This window comes from Triplophysa dalaica, chromosome 20, assembly GCF_015846415.1.
Source record: "Triplophysa dalaica isolate WHDGS20190420 chromosome 20, ASM1584641v1, whole genome shotgun sequence".
NCBI lineage: Eukaryota > Metazoa > Chordata > Actinopteri > Cypriniformes > Nemacheilidae > Triplophysa > Triplophysa dalaica.
In genome coordinates, this window is record NC_079561.1 from 13,647,169 (window position 1) to 13,667,742 (window position 20,574).

The 20,574-nt window shown below is 42.7% G+C and overlaps 1 protein-coding gene across 1 annotated transcript; it reads right to left on the reverse strand.

The window, feature by feature from the left end:
* Positions 1-282: 282 nt before the first annotated feature.
* Positions 283-19,732, reverse strand: tgm1 (transglutaminase 1, K polypeptide). The gene is made up of 14 exons (XM_056733904.1): positions 19,595-19,732; positions 17,449-17,690; positions 17,173-17,361; positions 16,797-17,048; positions 16,598-16,716; positions 9,318-9,425; positions 8,675-8,852; positions 8,316-8,454; positions 7,990-8,182; positions 6,780-6,933; positions 6,016-6,300; positions 5,320-5,480; positions 3,657-3,793; positions 283-3,120 (listed from the first exon to the last, which is right to left on the reverse strand). The coding sequence occupies exons 2-14, from the start codon at positions 17,687-17,689 to the stop codon at positions 2,976-2,978; spliced, it is 2,301 nt and encodes a 766-aa protein (XP_056589882.1). The 5' UTR covers position 17,690; positions 19,595-19,732; the 3' UTR covers positions 283-2,975.
* Positions 19,733-20,574: the final 842 nt, after the last annotated feature.

Here is a 20,574-nt window from a genome sequence, read left to right on the forward strand (position 1 = left end):
GCTTGTTTTAAGCAAAAACATTTTTAGGTGTTTTTTCAGAAAACAAGAAATAATTTCTTATGCAATTTCACTTGTCTAGTAAATGTATCTTGAATTAAGAATATTTAGATATTTGAACTGGAAACAAGACAAAATTACCAAGTAAGAAAAGCATTTTTTGTTACTGGGCATGGCTCTTCATCACCGTTATCAGCAAACTGGACTAGAGGTGGCTGCTGCTGAAGAGCTACAAGAACATTTTTGATACATGAACGGTGGTTTGCAGACAAATTTGTTTTGCACGGCCGCTAGCATCTTGCAGTGTTCCTATTCCTAACTACCTTAACGTTAGGGCAGTCTCGTCGTCTTCATTTGTTTTGAGAAAAAATGTGGTCAGCTTAGAACATTTGGCCGCGTCAGTTTCCAGAGCTTTCTTCTTTTTTATTCTGGCCTTTTCAGCGCCGCCTTTGCGCTTTCAGATATCCATTTTTATTTCTGACGTTTTTATATTTTGAGCAACTGGCAGTGCCGCTGTCGGGGGCGGGGCGAGGGAGTCAAAAGATAATCACGTCATCATTAACCTGCAGGCTGCACTCTGAGTGGGGCTGCGAAAAAATATTAAATAAAAAAATGGGGCTGCGGTAAAATAATAAATAAAAAGATTAAGGCTGCTGTGAGTGTAGGCAGCCTAGGGACAGCAGCATCCACATTTCAACCATGCCATGACAACACCGGCCCTCGCGGCCAAAAAAACACACCGGCCCACCTTGCATTCTCTGCAAAAGAAGAAACACAATGTATAATCGCCATATAAAAAGTTACTATAATTAAAAACATTTACAATCAAGTAAAAAACAAATTAAAATATGAAACGTTTAAACTCAATCCAAGAATTTAGTACGGATTAATACCTGTATTTACATGCTTAATTCTCTGAGACACCCAAAACATGTTGATCCAAACAGGCACTAAAACACAAGTCAGATATAAATATTAAAACCAATCAAACTCGCAATAGCAAAAATTACCATGTATGCTCTAAAATAAGTCTGCCTAATTCTTTGAAGCAACAAACAACATTTTCTGACGTGGCACTCACCAATTCGGTTCTGTTAATCGATGTTCTGTTAATCGATGGTCTTATCATCAGCTCTTACACAGCCTTAAGTTCCCACACCACATGGTACTTCAAAGAGGAAGTCCCTAAAACTGGACTTCCTTTAATAGCAATCTGACCTGTGGGATTTGTTGTCCATCTCATTTGTAGTCCCTTTATCTTCTACCCCATTACACATAGTTGATGTTGTCTGCTGACATGTTTTTCACATCAAGACCAGACATCTCCAGTTTAGCCAGCAGCTGGTTTTTATAGCCTCTGAAATGTTGGTGCTGTCACTATAAAAATCTAACAGTGCATGTTGAACCCCTTCCTCAAAGTGCAAATATCTCAGTACCATCAGGAAACACTTAGTCGTACTTATGTTTGATGCATCCATTGCCCCTGAAACAGGCAGATTGTTTAATTTGATGAAATCTGAATTTCCCACAGGTCATCCCCTTAGCTGTAGATGAGTCACTAAAGATCTCTCTTGTCAACTTTCATGCGCCGTCTACACTCCTGTATGAATGGTGATGCTTTATACTGCATGATAGAATTTACAAAGCTCTGCAGCTGAGATTTTGTCATCGTGAGATGATGTTGCTTCTCGAAAAAATGACCTAAGGGAAGACGTACCTGCAGCTCTTCGATTACCTTTTATGTTTTTCCATGCTGGAATGCCGGTCAATGCCGGCTTTCCCTTGACCACTTACGTCAACGTCACAGCGACACCGTGTGCAAAAACCATGAAAAGCTTCTCTACTACTTTTTGATATAAATTTGTGCACTTTTGTCCATTCCGTATGGAATGATTTTGAAAAATGGACTTAATGAAAAAGGAATTGCAAACTGCATTTGAAAATGTGTTTTCTATTTGATTACTCAAATTGTTACAATTCAAACGCAAATGCAAACCGCTTCCGGAATCATTTTGCTGATGTATTTATGATGGGAGAGTCGGACCACTGCGCAAAGTCTTCTCCAGCACATCCTAAAGATTTTCACTGGGTTAAGGTCTGAACTCTGTGGTGACCAATCCATGTGTGAAAATGATGTCTTGTGCTCCCTTGAACCATTCTTTTATAATTTGAGCCTATGAATCCTGGCATTGTCATCTTGGATTATGCCAGTGCCATCAGGGAAGAAAAAACCCATTGTTGGAATAACCTGGTCCTTCTGTATATTCAAGTAGGCAGTTGGACTCATTCTCATTTTTTCGGACATGCAGTGTATATTAAATATAAAATAAACTGTTATGCTGTATTACAAGCCACTAGCCAGACTGATAAACAAACACAGACCAAAAGTAAACTTTGGGCATGGCACATACGTCCGACAAAACGTCTATGATTATATATTGATACTTTATTCATATGTATTAAGGTCAACCTTACCTTGTTTTTAAATGTGCTTTATAAATAATAACTCTAACCAAGAGAGGGTGGTGGAAAATGAATTGTGTTGTGTTTTCTGTTATTGAGTATGCACTTCATTGAGCCCTGCAATGATGAATGGTTATGTTATGGTTAGAATCCCCCCCAAAAAAACACATTCCATGGCTTGTATTATTCATATTTATGAATATTAAAAAATAACATTCCTGAGAAAATATATGTATATATAATAAATTCATAATTAAGTTGTAAATACATTTTTTAAATATTAAAAAAAATCCACTTCCAAAAAGGCAAAAATACTATTTAACATTATATAAAAATAAATACTTTAAATGAATAACCTTTTAAATTGCTAAACTTAACATTTTAAACAGCACAGGTTTTGCACTAATACAGCATAAGATATACATGTCCAAAGAAGACAATCTCTTTATTGGAGATTAAATTGTCATTTTGAAGCACTAAAGCTCCAGCACAAGTTTGTTTTTCTTTGAGACATTTCACAATGCTTTGACGACAATGGTGGCGACTCCGTGAACTTGAGTTAGCTGGTGGCAGTCAAGTGAAGCAAGAAGATTCTGTGGTCCAGACTCTATAGGAATAAACTTCTCCGTCAGCGTCACCGTGGCCAGACTTTCTATGTTGCTGAGAAAATCAATAACACAAGAGAAACTTATTTTATCACACTTCAAACACATTCTTGAACTGGGTAGTTCAGGTAGATTGAAAGACCTTTTGATATTGAATTGACGGTCAAAAGATTTCTTGCAGTGTGGATGTCTATACAGTTCAACTTAATTTAAGTCAAATAATACAATACAATTTGCTCTGACTTAAATTTTCTTAAATTTGACTGCATATAAATGTATACCTCAAGTTTTTCATTTTTCATTTAGTCAGAGTAATAATAAAATGTGTTTCATTCCATATGATTTGCTAAAACGTGAAAAAAAGTGATTTTACTCTTAACTTTTAAACGGTTTTGTATATACCAAGCAGTAAAGGCTAATACAATGTTTGTGATATTATTTTCAGAAAATTCTTATATGCATAAAAAATTGTATAACTATAAAGTAATAAAACTCTGTCTGTCTGGACACAATGGGGTTTTAATGAAAACAGCATGCATTAAAATCACCCACAACAACAATTGGAAAAATAACTCAAAGTTGACAACTTACCCATAGGAAATCTCTCTAATGCTTTGCATTCCAAGTCCTTCAATGTGAAACTTCACATTCTTCAGTGTGCAGCGCAGCGGATTCCGGAAAACAATCTCAACACTCAACTCTTTACCAAGGACAGCGTCCCCTACAGGCTAAGACGCAGAAGAGCACACATTTACAACACAAGTGTGATCTGATTTGCCACGAAAGGTTTCTTTCCATTAAATCTAATGTTAAGAAGAATTTCAGGCTCATGTCAATAGGTTAAAACAGTTTTTTATTATTAATTTCTTTATCTTAATTTACCAGTCCCCCCAAAAATATTCTAATTCACAGTATACAGTCAGGTCCATAAATATTGGGACATCGACACAATTCTAACATTTTTCGCTATATACACCACCACAATGGATTTCAAATGAAACGAACAAGATGTGCTTTAACTGCAGCTTCAATTTGAGGGTATTTACATCCAAATCAGGTGAATTGTGTAGGAACTACAACAGTTTGCATTTGTGCCTCCCACTTGTTAAGCGACCAAAAGTAATGGGACACAATAATAATCATAAATCAAACTTTCACTTTTTTATCCTTGGTTGCAAATCCTTTGCAGTCAATTACAGTCTGAAGTCTGGAACGCATAGACATCACCAAACGGTGGGTTTCATCCCTGGTGATGCTCTGCCAGGCCTCTACTGCAACCGTCTTCAGTTCCTGCTTGTTCTTGGGCCATTTTCCCTTCAGTTTTGTCTTCAGCAAGTGAAATGCATGCTTAATCGGATTCAGGTCAGGTGATTGACTTGGCCATTGCATATCAGTCCACTACTTTCCCTTCAAAAACTCTTTGGTTGCTTTTGAAGTATGCTTTGGGTCATTGTCCATTTGCACTGTGAAGCGCTGTCCAATGAGTTCTGAAGCATTTGGCTGAATATGAGCAAGATAATATTGCCCGAAACACTTCAGAATTCATCCTGCTGCTCTTGGAAGCAGTCACATCATCAATAAATACAAGAGAACCAGTTCCACTGGCAGCCATACATGCCCACGCCATGACACTACCACCACCATGCTTCACTGATGAGGTGGTATGCTTAGGATCATGAGCAGTTCCTTTCCTTCTCCATACTCTTCTCTTCCCATCACTCTGGTACAAGTTGATCTTGGTCTCATCTGTCCATAGGATGTTGTTCCAGAACTGTGAAGGCTTTTTTAGATGTCGTTTGGCAAACTCTAATCTGGCCTTCCTGTTTTTTAGGCTCACCAATGGTTTACATCTTGTGGTGAACCCTCTGTATTCACTCTGGTGAAGTCTTCTCTTGATTGTTGACTTTGATTGTTGACTGTTGTGAAGGGTGTTCCTTTATTTAAGAATAACACACACCTGGCCATGGAATAGCTGAGAAGCCAATTGTCCCATTACTTTTGGTCCCTTAACAAGTGGGAGGCACATATGCAAACTGTTGTAATTCCTACACCGCTCACCTGATTTGGATGTAAATACCTTCAAATTAAAGCTGACAGTCTGCAGTTAAAGCACATCTTGTTCGTTTCATTTGAAATCCATTGTGGTGGTGTATAGAGGCAAAAATGTTAGAATTGTGTCGATGTCCCAATATTTATGGACCTGACTGTATGTATTGTATGTGAGGGTTATACTGAAGAAGCCTTTTAAACTCACAGTTATCAGGATATCTGGTGTTCGCAGTCTGAAACTGAATTGGGTTGCCACAACCTGTTGAGTCTCAGTGACGCGTCCAGTAAGAGTGAGCATCAGCATGGCCTGATCCACCAGCTGATCTTTATAGTCATCATACAGTAGAGTCCACTCTATAGAGTCAACTGTGAAATTAAAATGAAAACATTTTATTTGACCTTTATTTATTGGTGAAACACAATAAATGTCTTTCTCAGGTCATAAAAATAAACTTGTGCTTTCATTGCATAATAAAAGAGGGACTGTAGTAGAGTAGGCGGGGCGAGACCGTGGTTCGAGTCCGGTGAGTAATTCTGAATTAGTGCCAGCTGTGCGCACACCGGCCTCGAATCACGTAGGAGATGGGAGCATATAAAAGGAACGAGCGACGGGCCGTCGAAGAGAGAGGACCGGGCCCGAACTTATGTTATGTTTGTGTTTATATTATGTTTTGTTCGCCGGCGGTCTTCCGTGAGGGGCCGCCGGCTGTTATATTACTTTATTAAATGTTTAAATGTTTGCCGGTTCCCGCCTCCTTCCTTCCTTTTAATGGAGATTTGTTACAGGGACATTCATATTTTTTTTAACATTTCAGACAAAAAAAATACATATTTTCATTTAAGAAAGGCAGACTTTTGGAACATTGTTTTGTGAAATTGTGACATGTATAAAGTCTCTCACCTTCACTGGGTTGGAGGTCGACAGGTACCTGGTCCTTCTTCACGGTAGCTTTATGTACCCCAGTGTAATACACTACTTCCACCTGACCGAAGAGAGTGACACTGCGCTGTTCTGAACTCAGGTTCTCTATGGTGATTGACAGTTTAGCATCAGCACCGAGCTGAGGTTCTTCTTCACCCATTGTGATCTGAACAGTAACGTCCTCAGTTCCTGACGGAAGGTAGATTCCTGCTTTCGTGCCATATTGACAAGCTGTTTCCACAGCAATACGCTCCTCCTCTGAACCTACAGTTATCATTTTTTATTAAAAAGTGAAAAAGAGACTTCAAACTGCCAACTGTATCTAAAATAATATCTTCTTCAATGTAGAAATCCCCCTAAATCAGGGGTTCTCAACCTTTTTGTCTCCAAGGCCCCTCACTGTGTTCAACAATATTCAAAGGCCCTCCTCCCACTGACAAAAACTCGACATTTCTACCCAATAAAATATTTCAGAGCTTGACATTAAAATGGTAAATGTTTATTCAATATAACAATGTTTTATTTGTTTTAAACTAAATTTAAATGCTCCTTTTGTCTTTTTTTGAAATTATTAGTCATCCTGAGGCCCCCATGGAAGTCAACTGGGGTCCCCTTGTGGGCCTCTTGTTTTTTTCTGCATAGGAACAAATTCCTTGTATGCTTAGGCAGTAATTATTTAATTTAATTTAATTTAATTACCGAACTGAAGTGATCTTAATCTCATTGATATTTTTATTTTTTACCTTCTGGGTGTTTGTAGAGGTGTGTGATGTCTTCACGGTCATCAGAGCCGACAGCTTTAGTGCTGATGAAGTGACCCACTGCCTGCTTCTTAACTTTGACCTGAGTGAAGGTCCCATCAGCATTTCTCTGCCAGAAGACTTTATCACTGTTCACCTAGAGTACACAGAGAACAAAACATTTCATACCAACAAGACACCACAAACTTGGTATCTGAGAAGATGAGAAGAACACACTATAAAAAAGTCCAACTTGCAAAATGTTCTCCCTACAACGATAAATATGTAACTTGAACTTAGCAGTTTTAGTTAAAGGAGTCAAATTATTGTTTTGCATATACTAAACAAAATTAGCTTTAACATGTTTCTAACAACGATTATTTGTTGACTGGACACGTTTTTGGCCAAAGTGTTAGCTCCACCTAAAAAATTGTGTATTCTGAACAAACAATATTGCAAGAGTTTGAAAGTTCCCAAGATGCATTGCAGCATTTTCAATTCAGTGTTTCTGTTTCTCTTTTCTTTTTTTTAGAGTAGTGTTCTTGCTGGCTTAAATTATGCTTTAATATTGTTGGTACTGTTAGTTATCTGTTGAGTTTAGAGTTTTTTTAATGAATGATGGTTATTGATTGTTACCATGGTTGATGTTTGTGTGATCAATGTTGAGGTGTACTGTAATTGTCCGACACAATCGATAAATTGGTATAAATGCACTCAACAGAAGCTGTTTAAACAGTTATTTGATCAAATAAGCAGTCTGTTTTAGGCCGAAACACATAATAGTAGTAAAAATAAATGTTTAATTTTTAATATTAATCTATATACTCTATTTATGTTTAGCCAACAAAAAATATTTAGTTCTGTTGTTAATTAGGTAAACTTTACTATGTTGTGACAACTAATGACTGAAACATATATTTTTTAGGTTGGGTAGACTTTCAATCTGTTTGTTGAGTTTACTCAAAAACGTGGTTGTGCTAGGTTGCCTTATTATTTAAGTTGACTCTTTTTACAGTGCAAGAGAAAAATAATTTTCAGTTCACAAAACCATTGGTGCTTAAAATCTCCCAACAAAATCAGTCTAGTGGACAGTTGAGGCAAACATGATAACACTGGCTAAAGCAATCTGGCCAAGAAAGCTTTTTAACTTGTTTTTGCTTTAAGAAATTTATTTCACTTCACTGCACAACATCTCATCAAAACAGAAATGTACCTCTGCAAACACAAACGGCGTGTCATGCTTGAGGTAAACCTGTCCATTCCGGACAGCTGTGATAGAGGCAGGGCCACAGCAAAAGACGCCCAAACTAGTCTCCTGAGGAGTGGCATCCACGGCTTGCCATCCCCCCATACCCGCAGGTAGATCAGGACGAACCATCCAACAGTCATTCCACACATGGAAGTTCCTGCAGAGTATATGGATGGGGTTATTAACATTTGTAGATTTAACATGCTTTTTTGTCTGATAGTGATAGTGGCTGGTGGCTACATTTCATAACAAAATGTGACAAATACATAGCATTTAACAAAAGAGCTTACCAGACAGAATCTTGATTGAGCTCCTCAATTAGCTCATTGTTCTCATCTAAATAAACATCTGTGGTCAGGGAAACATCGGTGTCATGAGCCGAGTTGAAGTTCGTTACACAGCGGGTGGGAATTCCCATGCATCTGAGCACTGATAAAAAAAAGAAAGAGAAATGAAAGAGATGTTTAGAATCATGTGAAATATGCACATATCTTTTACTGAAAAATCAATTAACCAATGCTGGGTTGTTTTAACCCATTGTTGTGTCGAATATAACCTTTTCTGGTTTAATGTAGGTCAACCAATGCTTAAAACATGTGTAATGAATTATTAGTGAACGAGACCCAATATTTCTCATGCATACTCTAACCTGTGGTGGTGACTCCAGAGAAGACCCAGCACTGTCCATATTTGACAGGTGTTCCTCCACTTTCATGATAATGTCTGAGGATATCACTGCTACCAGTCCAGACCGTAGGGGCCGTCCCGTCCTCGTATTGACCCGACCAACTTCCTTCCAGCACTCCATTGTCATCAAGCGAGTTAATCTGATGTAAAACATAAAACAAGGTTGAACTGCACTGTTCTCAAATGGCCTGTTCTCAAAGTGGCTCTGTATAACAATTCAATAGATCTCATTCCAGCCTTAGGAAAGACCTATTCGTAATTCTAGGCACCCAATCTTTTGATTTAAGAACACCACAATTGATATACATTTTATTGGAATTTTTTACTTTTGCATTGATGCCGGGTCAGAAAAAAGTACAAGGTATATTAAATAATACGTCCTCTGGCCTTGATATATCATTATCAGAGGTGACCTTTTAATTGTATTTTTGCATCACTTTTGTACGTCAAGCTTGCAACCGACTATATTTAAGATTTGGTCAATATTTGAATTAAAATATGGAAACATAAGGAACTTTTAAAACTAACAAAATAAGTGGATCCCACCGAACAAAGTTGCTCAACGTTATTATATTACCCTTTGAGAACGAAAACTTTAGACTTACCAGTGCAGACACGAGTCTGACCACACTGACAGGATCTCCCCATCCTGATGCTGGAGCACCACTCCTCTCCAACAAAAACAAACACGCCGACAGGATATCCTTATCAAACTATCAGATAAAGAGAAAGAGAAACCGTGTCCAAAGGAATTAGTCTTGTTGTTACAGGAACTCTAGTATGTTTAAGTACATTATTTAGTGTACTTATACTTATTCATATGTTTCAACTACATAAAATCACCAGTTCACTTTACCCCGTGTGTCATCGTCCTTCAGTCCTGAAGAGTTACACTGATATTATGTATTTATTTCTTTGTGGTGAAAACTCAGAACGATTAGATATATTCATAAAATTTGCATAAATTGAACAGTGTCATTTTGTAAACTGTCAGGACTCTGCCCTTCATGTCACAAGTTTACTAACTCCCTGGACTGAGTTGTTACAGTATCACGTCTTTTGGGTTTTGATGTGTTATGTGTGGAGACACGTAGTTTTTTTTGTCACTTTGCGCCACGTAATGTTGCTCAGTCCCGCCCTCCTGTCTCCGTAATCATGTGTCACCTGCCCGTCACCTCCCTTTTGTAATTATCCCTTGTTAGTTGTTCCCTATTAAAATCCCTTTTATTTCTCTGTTCCTTGTCGGGTTGTTGTTATTCATTACATGTTATTTAGTACAAGTCGAAATGTTACCTTGTCTAAGCCTTTTCCCTGCCTTGTTTGACTTTTTTAGAAGTGTAACTTTTTGACTCCTAAGTTTATTCCCCCTCGTGGGAAGTGTTTCTTTTAGTAAGTCAATATTATTTCCTGTGTTTTCTCCATCGTGGGTTTTGTTTTAGTGTTTATACTTTCATAAAATATTTTTGTTAACCCTTACCTGCCTGCGCTTGGGTTCTTTCATTCCGTTCCATGACAGTAAACAAACATTAAATATGTTCCTCATCTTTGAAAGTGTGATTTGCCTTTACCATCTTTGTGGTGTTGCATACAACAATTAAAATCATAAAACAATGCCTTTATTTAGTTTGAGACGCCATTTCTGCTTTATTTTTCGCCTGTTACTAAATTCATCATACACCATTTCTTAAATTGTAACCCCCAGAGGTAGCCTCATCTTGACCCTTTTCTACAGGATAAGAGGAAGACAAATAATCTATAGAAAACGTCTTGGTTACGTATGTAACCTCAGTTCCCTGATGGAGGGAACGAGACGTTGTGTCGAGAACGACAGATGGGGTTCGCCCTTGAGAACCAATCAACTCTGACTACTATAGAAAAGGCCAATGAAATTTGGCGAATGAAATTTGCATGCCGGGCTCCGCCCCCGGATATCCGGTATAAAAGGAAGCCGGCGTGCAGCATTCATTTACCTCTTGTTCTGAAGAGCCTGAGATCCTCTCACGACTGCAGCAGAATACGATACGTGTTTGTGGCATAAGGGACACAACGTCTCGTTCCCTCCATCAGGGAACTGAGGTTACATACGTAACCAAGACGTTCCCTTTCTGTCGGTCTCTCGACGTTGTGTCGAGAACGACAGATGGGGTTATCTATGGAAAACGCCACAAACGCTGTATCGCGTCACAATCTCAGCGAAGCGACGGTAACAAGCCTGGGCGTGTCAGCTCGACGCTTTCGTGAAACTTGTAACCTACCAGTGTGGTGGTCGGGGGGTTCCAGAGCTTTCTGGGAGAAAGATGGGTACAGCCCTGACCGGTAACCTTTCACGGACGGGGCCTTAGCTCTCTACAGGCGAGAGGCCGTCCGGCTCGGGTTTACACCGGGAAAAGCGCAACTCTTAATCAGAGAAGCGCTGCAGAGGCCACCTCCTACCCGTGGGGAGGAATATGGTGGAGATATGATATGGTCTCGTCCTTGGAGGAGAACGCATGGAACGGGCGGACTGGGTAGTGCCGCGAGGTGGAGGTCCACCTGGGGAAGCTCATGGGTTACCATGTGTGGGAACCATTGTCATGAGGGTATAACAGACGGAACAGCCCACGGAGGGGGTGTTACTGCGTCCGATAGCACAGGTCCGGTTAGAACTATCTGTGATAGGTCATAAGGTTTCCCGGCCTAAGGGGGAAGGCTGCTCTGCCCAGCCAACCCCCAGGAGGTGCTTGCTTAGTGATGGATGGAGTGCCTGTTCTTAACCAGTGTCTGGGTAAGAAGGAAGGTTGGTGAGGTACCAATTTTCTTAGCCATGTGTTTGGGTAAGAAGAAAAGGGTAAATAGCACACTGACCCAACCTCTTGGAGGGTGGGAAGGTGCTTTCGCAGGCATACGCCCCCCCGGATGCCAGTCCTACATGTCGCCACGCAGGACGTGGGCTGACACCGGGTTTACGCGAAGGTTGTTAACCCTTGCGAAGGTGTTTGGGCGTAGCCCAACCCGTAGCTCTACAGATGTCTGCTAGAGAGGTGCTTCTGCCAGTGCCCAGGAGGTGGCTAAACTCCGGTGGAGTGAGCCCTCACTGCCAATGGGCATGGGAGATTCTGAGATCGAAATGCCGTCGTAACGGCATTCACGACCCAGTGCGCCAGACTCTGCTTGGAGACAGCCTTCCCCTTCTGCTGTCCTCCAACACAAACAAGGAGCTGGTCAGAGCTACTGAAGCTCTGCGTGCGGTCCAGGACACAACACGGATGGGGTTGGGTCTTCCTCCCCAGTGGGGAGCGCCTGCAAGTCCACCACTTGGTCCCCGAAGGGAGAAGTGGGAACTTTGGGCACGTATCCGGGCCTGGGTCTCAAGATAACGTGAGAGTTACCAGGGCCGAATTTAAGGCAATCCGGGGACACAGAGAATGCTTGGAGGTCCCCTACCCTCTTGACGGAAGCGAGCACCAACAGGAGGGCCGTCTTACTCAGGTGAGGAAGATCGGAACCTCTGAGGGGCTCTCAAGAGGGTATGGAGCGGAGATGAGGCGGATTCCGCCCTCTCGCGCCCATTAGGAACCTGGTGACCAGGTCGAGTTGCCCTAGAAACTTTCCATCAACTGAGTCGTGATGAGTAGCGATAGCGACTACATACACTTTCAGTTTGGAGGGGAGATCTTAGTCTCCAGTCTCGTGAGAAGGGGAACACAATCCTGATCAAGCACCTCAGTGGGTCTTTTCTCGTGAGAGAGAGAGACACCAGGACGAGAAGAGGCGCCGTCTAGAGGCGTGTGACCGCCTAGTAGATGGGGCCCTAGCCTGGGTGATGGTCTCAGCCATAGAGGGGGAGTAGCCATCTCAGGATTTTCTCGTCCCGTCTAGAGACCAGACATGGGTGTTCCAGAGGTCTGATCTGGGATGCCAGAACGTGTCCTTCCCCTGAGAGAGCAGGTCCTCTGTCAGGGGAATGGTTCAGGGGGAGTCGCTGTTCAGAGCATCAACTCTGAAGCCAAGTGCGGTTAGACCAGTGTGGTGTAACCAATACACTTGGTGCTCCTCTTCCCTGACCTTGCACAGTGTTTGTGCAAGGAGGCTCCTGGGGGGGGAAGGTGTGCTTCCGCCCGTCCCGTGGTCAGCTGTGCGCCAGGGCATCCGTGCCGAGGGGGTCTCGGTCAGGGAGTACCAAAGCAGACAATGGGTGGTGTCATGGGAGGCAAAGAGGTCTATCTGTGTCTGTCCGAACAACACCCAAAATGAGCTGGACCGGGGGTGGAGTCGCCACTCTCCGCAAGGCGTATACTGACGAGAGAGCGTGTCGGCTGTCTGGTTCAGTCTGCCTGGGATGTGTGTGGCCCGCAGGGAGCGGATCACCTGCTAACTCCACAGGAGGAGGCGTCGGGCAAGTTGTGTTAGTTACCGTGAGCGTACACCACTCTAGGCAATTGCACAGCGCAGACGGGGGCTCGTCCAGCGCCCCGCGTCTGCGTGCCCGTTGCACACTGCACCCCACCCCTGCAGCGAGGCGTCCGTCGTCACCACGACGTGCCTCGTAACCTGCCCGAGGGGAATCCCCGCCCAGAGGAAGGTCATGGAAGACCAAGGGGTTAGGGTGCGTCGGCAGCAGGGCGTCATCACCGTGTGCCTGCTGCCGGTGTGCCACGCTGTCCTCGGAACTTGACTCTGTGGCCAGTGTTGAAGCGGTCTCATGTGCATCAGCCCGAGGGGTCTTACCCCCGCGGAGGATGCCATGTGTCCCAGGAGCCTCCAGTTCCAACACTGACTGGGCACGTGCTGCGGACAGCTGTGCCGTCATGGTGACAGAGTTTGGTTCCATACCGAGAAAGAGGATGCTCTGCACTGGGGAGAGTTTGCTCTTTTCTCGGTTGACCTGAAATCCCAATCGATCTAGATGCCGGAGCACCAGGTCCCTCTGTGTACAGAACAGATCTCACGAGTGTTTGCCAGTCGTCGAGATAGTTCAGGGACAGACCGAAAGGGAGGACTCTGTACTGATATGCCCACCCCTCGAACTCGAACCATGGGAACGGGGCAGTGTCGAGGGGATCGAGACATTAGAGTAAGCGTCCTTCAGGTCGATTGCCACAAACCAATCCTGACACCTGATAGATGTCAGGATGCGCCTCTGCGTGAGCATCTGAACGGCAACTCGTGAAGGTGCTTGTTCAGGGTACGCAGACCTATGGCAACCCGCCGTCTTTCTAGGGAATGATGAAGTGCAGGTTGTGACCCACTGAACGTCTTGATTTTGGACGAACTCGATGCCTGTTTTGCCAGAAGTCTCTGGGAAACTGGATCGAGTAACCAAGACGGACCACCCGCATTAGCCAGCGAGACAGTGTGGGCAGCTCTTGAGCTCCCAGGGACTGTACAGGGTGACCAAGGGGGCAGTCTGCTTCATCATTTCCACGGGGGGTGGTTCGTCGGCTGGCGGAGCTAACCATCTGTCGCGGGGGGTCCCCGGAGGGAAGGATGGCTCCGCCTTTTTACCTGCCTGGCGGGACAATGGCACGCACTGTCGGTTTGAGAGTGGTGACAACTGTCGTATGTGTACGACCTCACGCCTCGCCAGGGCGTGAGGTCGGTTCGCCGAGCACAGTCCAGTGGAGTGTGGGATCGGCTGCAAGTACACCCGGGGAGACCGAAAAACTCTGTGAGTAAGTGGGCGCCAGGCCCTGAAAAGGGCCCGGCTTTGGTGACGAGGCAGGAGTCGTCACGTGCCGACCGATCAGAGCCGTGGCTGTGATGGTTCGGGCCCGATGTTGTTCTCCCTGGAGTCTTCCCGTCAGTGTCCCTTCTCGTGAGAAGTTTGCTGACGGGGTGGAGGTTTCCCCCTCGACCTCTACTTCCGGGGTGCCGCCTGTGGGGGCACAAGAACCGGAATCGATGTCGAAGGGGTCCTGGGTTGCAGGGAAGCAGACGTCACGCGGGATCTCGGAGGCCTTCCGGCGGCCGAGTCGCGGTGAGAAAAATGTGGTTAATTGCCACTGTCTGCTTCACCGTCAAAAACTGCTGAGCGCAGTCCTCGACGGTCTTTACCAACAACCCACCCTGCGAGATGAGTGTATCAAGAAAGCGGACTTCCTTGGTATCACTCTTCTGCACAAGGTATAGCCGGGGGTGTCTCTCCTGGACCACTACCGTGGACATCGTCCGACCCAGGGCCCGTGCCGCCGCCTTAGTCACCCGTAGAGCGCTGTCAGCGGCGGCACGGAGATCCTGCATTATACCCAGGTCGGTCTTACCCTCGTGGGGCTCTCTCAACGCCTTGGCCTGGCGGACCTGCAGGATGGCCATGGCGAAGAGAGAGGAGGCAGCCTTGTCCGCGGCATCGCAAGCCCTCGACACCAGTGATGCCGAAGTCTTACATGCTTTGGACCGTAGGCGTGGCCGATTCCCCCCAGGTGGTAGCCGTCCGCGGCACAGGTGCACCGCGGGCGGACGTTCCACTCGGGGGATCTCGACGCAGTCCTTGGCTGCCCCACCATCGAGGGAAGTAAGGGAGGTGGAGCTGGTTTTCACTGGAGCGGTCCGAGAGTGGAGCGCTCCAAGTTTTACACAGCTCCTCATGCACCTCCGGAACCCCGGGTTAGCATGAATGACATTTCTGCTTCCTCCTAACTCGACCGCTGGGGGTGGAGCTCGGATTCGTCAGAGTCGGATGTCAGTCTCCCTCCGATGCTGCGAGCGACATCTCATCTACGTCACACATCGTTCCCGATGTGTGTGCGTGAGAATCCGGACGGTATGCCACCGCCGTTTGGGGAACGTTCAGAAAAGCGAATCGGGGTGCGATCGGCCCGTGAGCACTTAGCTGGCGGGTTTACGTTCGCAGAGTTCCCCATATCACTAACGCTGCTAACATGGGTGGTCATCAGGGCCGTAGCCACAGATGTCACAGCCCTGGTAGCAAACGAAATGGTGGCTGGTTCCCGTAGGAAGACAGCCACCCGTGACCGCAACTTCTGAATGACAATCTACCCCGCAGTGCGGGCAGATATGTCAACGAACGCTGCTTCAGTGTGCTGGACGCCCACACACCTAATGCAGCGATCGTATCCATTCCTTTCCGCACCAAAGAGAACAGCCGCGCTGGAGAATGCTCAGTCAGTCCTGAAAAGGACTTTTAGATAAATCTCACACCCTCGGAACTGCCGAGACGCCCAGGGGAAGGTCGCTGCAGGTAGGGACGATCCGCTGCTACACGTTGTAGATCCGGCAGTAGAAGAAGACGAAGAATTCATTGAATTCGTTCAGTTCGTAGTCATGAGCGAAGGCTCTGAAGAACAAAAGGTAAATGAATGCTGCACGCCGGCTTCCTTTTATACCGGATATCCGGGGGCGGAGCCCGGCATGCAAATTTCATTCGCCAAATTTCATTGGCCTTTTCTATAGTAGTCAGAGTTGATTGGTTCTCAAGGGCGAACCCCATCTGTCGTTCTCGACACAACGTCGAGAGACCGACAGAAAGGGAACTTAAAACTTCATGTGAATGAAATAAAATATATAATAAATATAATAAAATATATCGACCCCAGTTTGTATCTTTTGTTTGTAAAAACTTGTTGACTTAAGAATTACAACCTTGTAAACAACTTGGACCATATTTCAGTCAGAGGACAGAAATGAGTTTTAACAGATTGCAAAGCCCAATGACGTGATCCATTCATGTTTTGTATTGGCAAGAGTTGAGCAGGTGAGTTCAAGAATAAACAAATACGTTATCAATTATCAAGATTATTTGCAAATCTAAGCAAATCCTAGCCATAAGTAAAATGCAAATTTTATTGGTTTGATCAGTTTTGATTACATATCAGCCTCCATGATAAACTACATCACAGACCATCAGTGCTGTTTTTTAAATTATTTGTAGAATAAGGTTTGCTCTCACCTGTCCAAAATTCCACGGTCTGTCTCCGATCTGGCTCTCGGTCCCGTAATAGATTATACCCATGTCATTCAACACATATTCTTTCTTCTGTTCAACATCATCCATGTACACAGAGTCATCTAGGAGAAGAACAGTACATGTATGAGGAGGAACACAACTGATATATTTTCAGTGTGTCTTGACCCTTGACCCCTCGTACCTTTACACCAAGGGTTGAACAGCATGTAGATGTCATTCTCTGAACAGTACGTTGACATGGTCCCATCTACCAGGGACTGTGTTATAACCGAGAGCTTGTATTTGCCAATAGCAGCGGATGGCAGGGAGTTGATGGACAGTTTGATTTTTCTGCCTGTCTGTTCAATGATCTTGGCCTCCCAGCAGTTATCACGCAGGTCCCCAACCAAATAAATAATCACAAGCGTGCCTTTCGATACATCTGGATGATTCCCTGTTTGGTAAAAATGCAAACATTTTTAGAGCTAATATTCTTTTAAATACGTTCCTCCCATGAATTATAAATGCACATGCACTAATTTTCTTTAGAAATCCTGCAGTCACTAAAAGAAACTGACCTAATCTCAGCTCTAAGTGGAGTTTATCTATCTTCGGGTTAAAAGGTCGCGAGAGCTCGATCAGTATCTGAAAAGTCTGTCCCCTCCGGATGATGAGGTTTTCATCATGGTAGCGATCTGTGTGATGCTCCAACCGGTTCTGTTCAGTCTTAGATTTGAGAAGGTCTACTGAACGTGCCTCCACTAAACCTGAAAGAAAGTCAAAAGGTTATCGGATCTGTTCGTGATCGCAACATACAATGAAGTCTAGGTGTGTCCTATGCATTTGGGCTATACCTTTCATCTCATAGTTTTCTGTAGGTTCTTCAACAGTGGGGTTGGTGATAACAGTCTCTGTGACATCATCAGTAGTTTTTTTGCGGCCGCAGCAGCGGAGACAGCACTGCTGGATCCAGCTGCCACATGTCCATTTCTTCTTCTCTGCCTCCACATTCTTTGGCTCGTCCAGAACAAGAGTGCCGGATGGAAAGCGGCCAATGGCAGAGCGGTTTCTGATTGATAATGTCTCTCCACGCATTCTGTGAAATGGAAATTTCAGAACAGTTCACACAAGCTGAACAAGATTACATTTATGGTTTGATACAAAATTAAAGAAATGAACCTGAAAGAAAACATTGTTATGTGTCTGTGCCACAACCTGAGTTGAACAGATAACTTATAGCAGACTTTATGTGTACAGATATGTGTATCTATTGCTGGCAACATGTAAAATACAATCTGATCTGCATTTAATGCATCCGCATTTCGAAAGTTGTAAAAGTGTGTGAAGCAACAGCATGCAGGTGTGATAGGAGGAAGGTAACTGGCTTGTTTTCATTCTTTAAATAGTTGCATGCCTAGGATTGCCCAATGTCTTGATGACACCACATTCCTCCTTTTTTGCAGACCATAAATCAATCTGACAGATCCTTCTCTGCATTCCAATTCACCTACTTACAACATTGTGGCCAATAAAAATAATATCAAAAATAATACCAAAACACAGCTCTTCTTTCTAATAAGGTATTTACTCATTCATTATTTCATATGTAATGTTACTGAAAAACTACATTTGTTAATTTAGTGACGCATCAGTTATATAATGTATTAATGCAGTGGAGTGTTACTAAACTCTGCCTACTCGCGGTGAGTTGTGGGTAATATAAGCATTCAGAGTGTGCATCATTTTGCACTTCGAATCTTTGGATTACTATTTTCAACATTCTAAGATTAAGGACATACTAATTCTACTTTCGAAAACTATTAGGACGGATAGTATGCGGATGAGAATGCAGGGCTTGTCTTTCTCTGTTCTCTGCTTAGCTACATACAATAAAAGTCACAACATTATATAATTAAAATAACAAAGACAGAGTACGAATCATTTAATCAGAATGTCTTTATGACTTTCTTTCTTCCGCAGAACACAAATGAAGATATTTTAAAGAAAGTTGGTAAGCAAACAGCACTGTCCCCAAATCACGTCTATTTTATGGCCACAAAACCTATTCAAGTGAATGGGGGCCTGTGGACTGCGGAAGAAAGAAAGTCATTCAGTTTTAAAATGTCAAGAGGGCGAGTAAATGGTTACAACAGTTTTATTTTTGGGTGAACTATCACTTTAAGTAGTTTTGTCAGCATTCAACAATTGTGTCTGTAATCACTCATTTGATTTTATGTGTAGCATGGTTTTAATGGTGAATAATTAAGTGGGGTGTCATTCATGGACATTAAAAAGGTAAAATGTCCAGTTATCTATTGTCTTTTTTTTACAATGACAGCTCATATTCCAGGAGGAATTGCAAACAGTGTGCTGTGAAGGCAGTGGCCCAAAAAATTTTATATAAAAATATGTCTATGTGTCTTTGCATTAGATTATTGTATCTGGTGTAAAGACAAAATAATAACCCACTTTAACAAAACGTTTCACCTAGATCTTAAACAATAAAAAATTGGTATTAAAAATGAAACAAAGTAATGACAGATGTTAAGAGACCATGTTCGGTTAATGTGATAAACTACATCTCCGCTCTCTGTTAGGCCACCGTTGTGAGTTTAAAGAGAACTGTTTTCACACATCAAATAAAAAACACCTTGATAAAAACCACTTTGGTATTATTAGTAATTTGTTGATACGATGTGTTTGACATTTTGTTAATAAATGCAATGACATTATACAGTTTAGTTTCCAGACATTGCAGTTTTGTTCCCCAAACTTATTTTTTATCAGTTCACAAACAACCATGCTTACCATAATTACCTTCAGGACATTATCAGCAATAGAATAATAGCAATAGTAATGCAGATCTGTGATATTTGGTGAAAATAAATTACCATGCTAACTTTGTAACTTTGGGAGTATTCCACTCCAAAATATTTCTGGTTTTAAAAAAGAAATTTCAGGTCATTCATTAGGTATAGTCCAAAGACTTAGACTACTTACTTTCAGTTCTTGTATGTGTGTTTGTCAGTCCTATTTCTGGTCAGTCTTCAGTTTTAAAACACCAGCAGTAATCGCGTCTCATGTGAATGATTGGCGGCTCTTCAGTGCAACTCACTATCATTTAGCGTTAATCTCAAGCACGCTTCCAGTTTGTGAACCTGTATATGTAGGGTAGGGCCAAGGAAGGGCAAAGAAAATGCATTGATGTGATTTGTCATAAACTAAGAGTGAGAACAGGTTTAACAGGATAACTTGTTTCTCGAAGTGTAGTGGTAGAAGTTTTGTAATTCTGCATATAAAATGACAAAAGAAGGGTCTAACAAATCACATAAATAATCGAAACTAGCTATTGTTACTAACTAACTGACTAAGTAGTCGAATTTTAACCAATTACCTAGCTAGGCTATTTGTTAATAATTTAAATTTCAAATAATTACGTTGACATTGATGTGAAGGTTATTTAAAAATAAAATTTGGTAACGCTTTAGATTACAAACCGAAATACTTACCGCAATTAACGCTATAAAATAACAGGAATAGAAAAAAATGATGTAAAACTGCAGAAAACCCCAGATCCCATCCTTTATCTCCTTAACCAAATCTCAAATGGCCATACATGAGATTCACCAAGATTAACAAATGAAAAATTGTTCTAATTATTATTAATAATTATGATTATAATTGTGGTATTAAAGCCAAAGATTCGGTCTCGGCAGCATTTATATGTTTACAGCATTTAGACTGTTCATTAACGCCTCATTAAAACCACATCATTAGGTGTCCTTGACCTGGGATAAAATTTGAAGACATTGTAAAAGACGAAAGTTGTTGGAGTTGTTACAAATCTGTATACATTTATTTTGTTCTGATCATGACTACAGTTCCATAGAGGGAAAATTACAATAGTAGTCAAAAGTGCTTCAGAACTGTTAGCTTTCTTCAAAATATCTTATTTTTTGTTTAACAGAACAAAGACATTT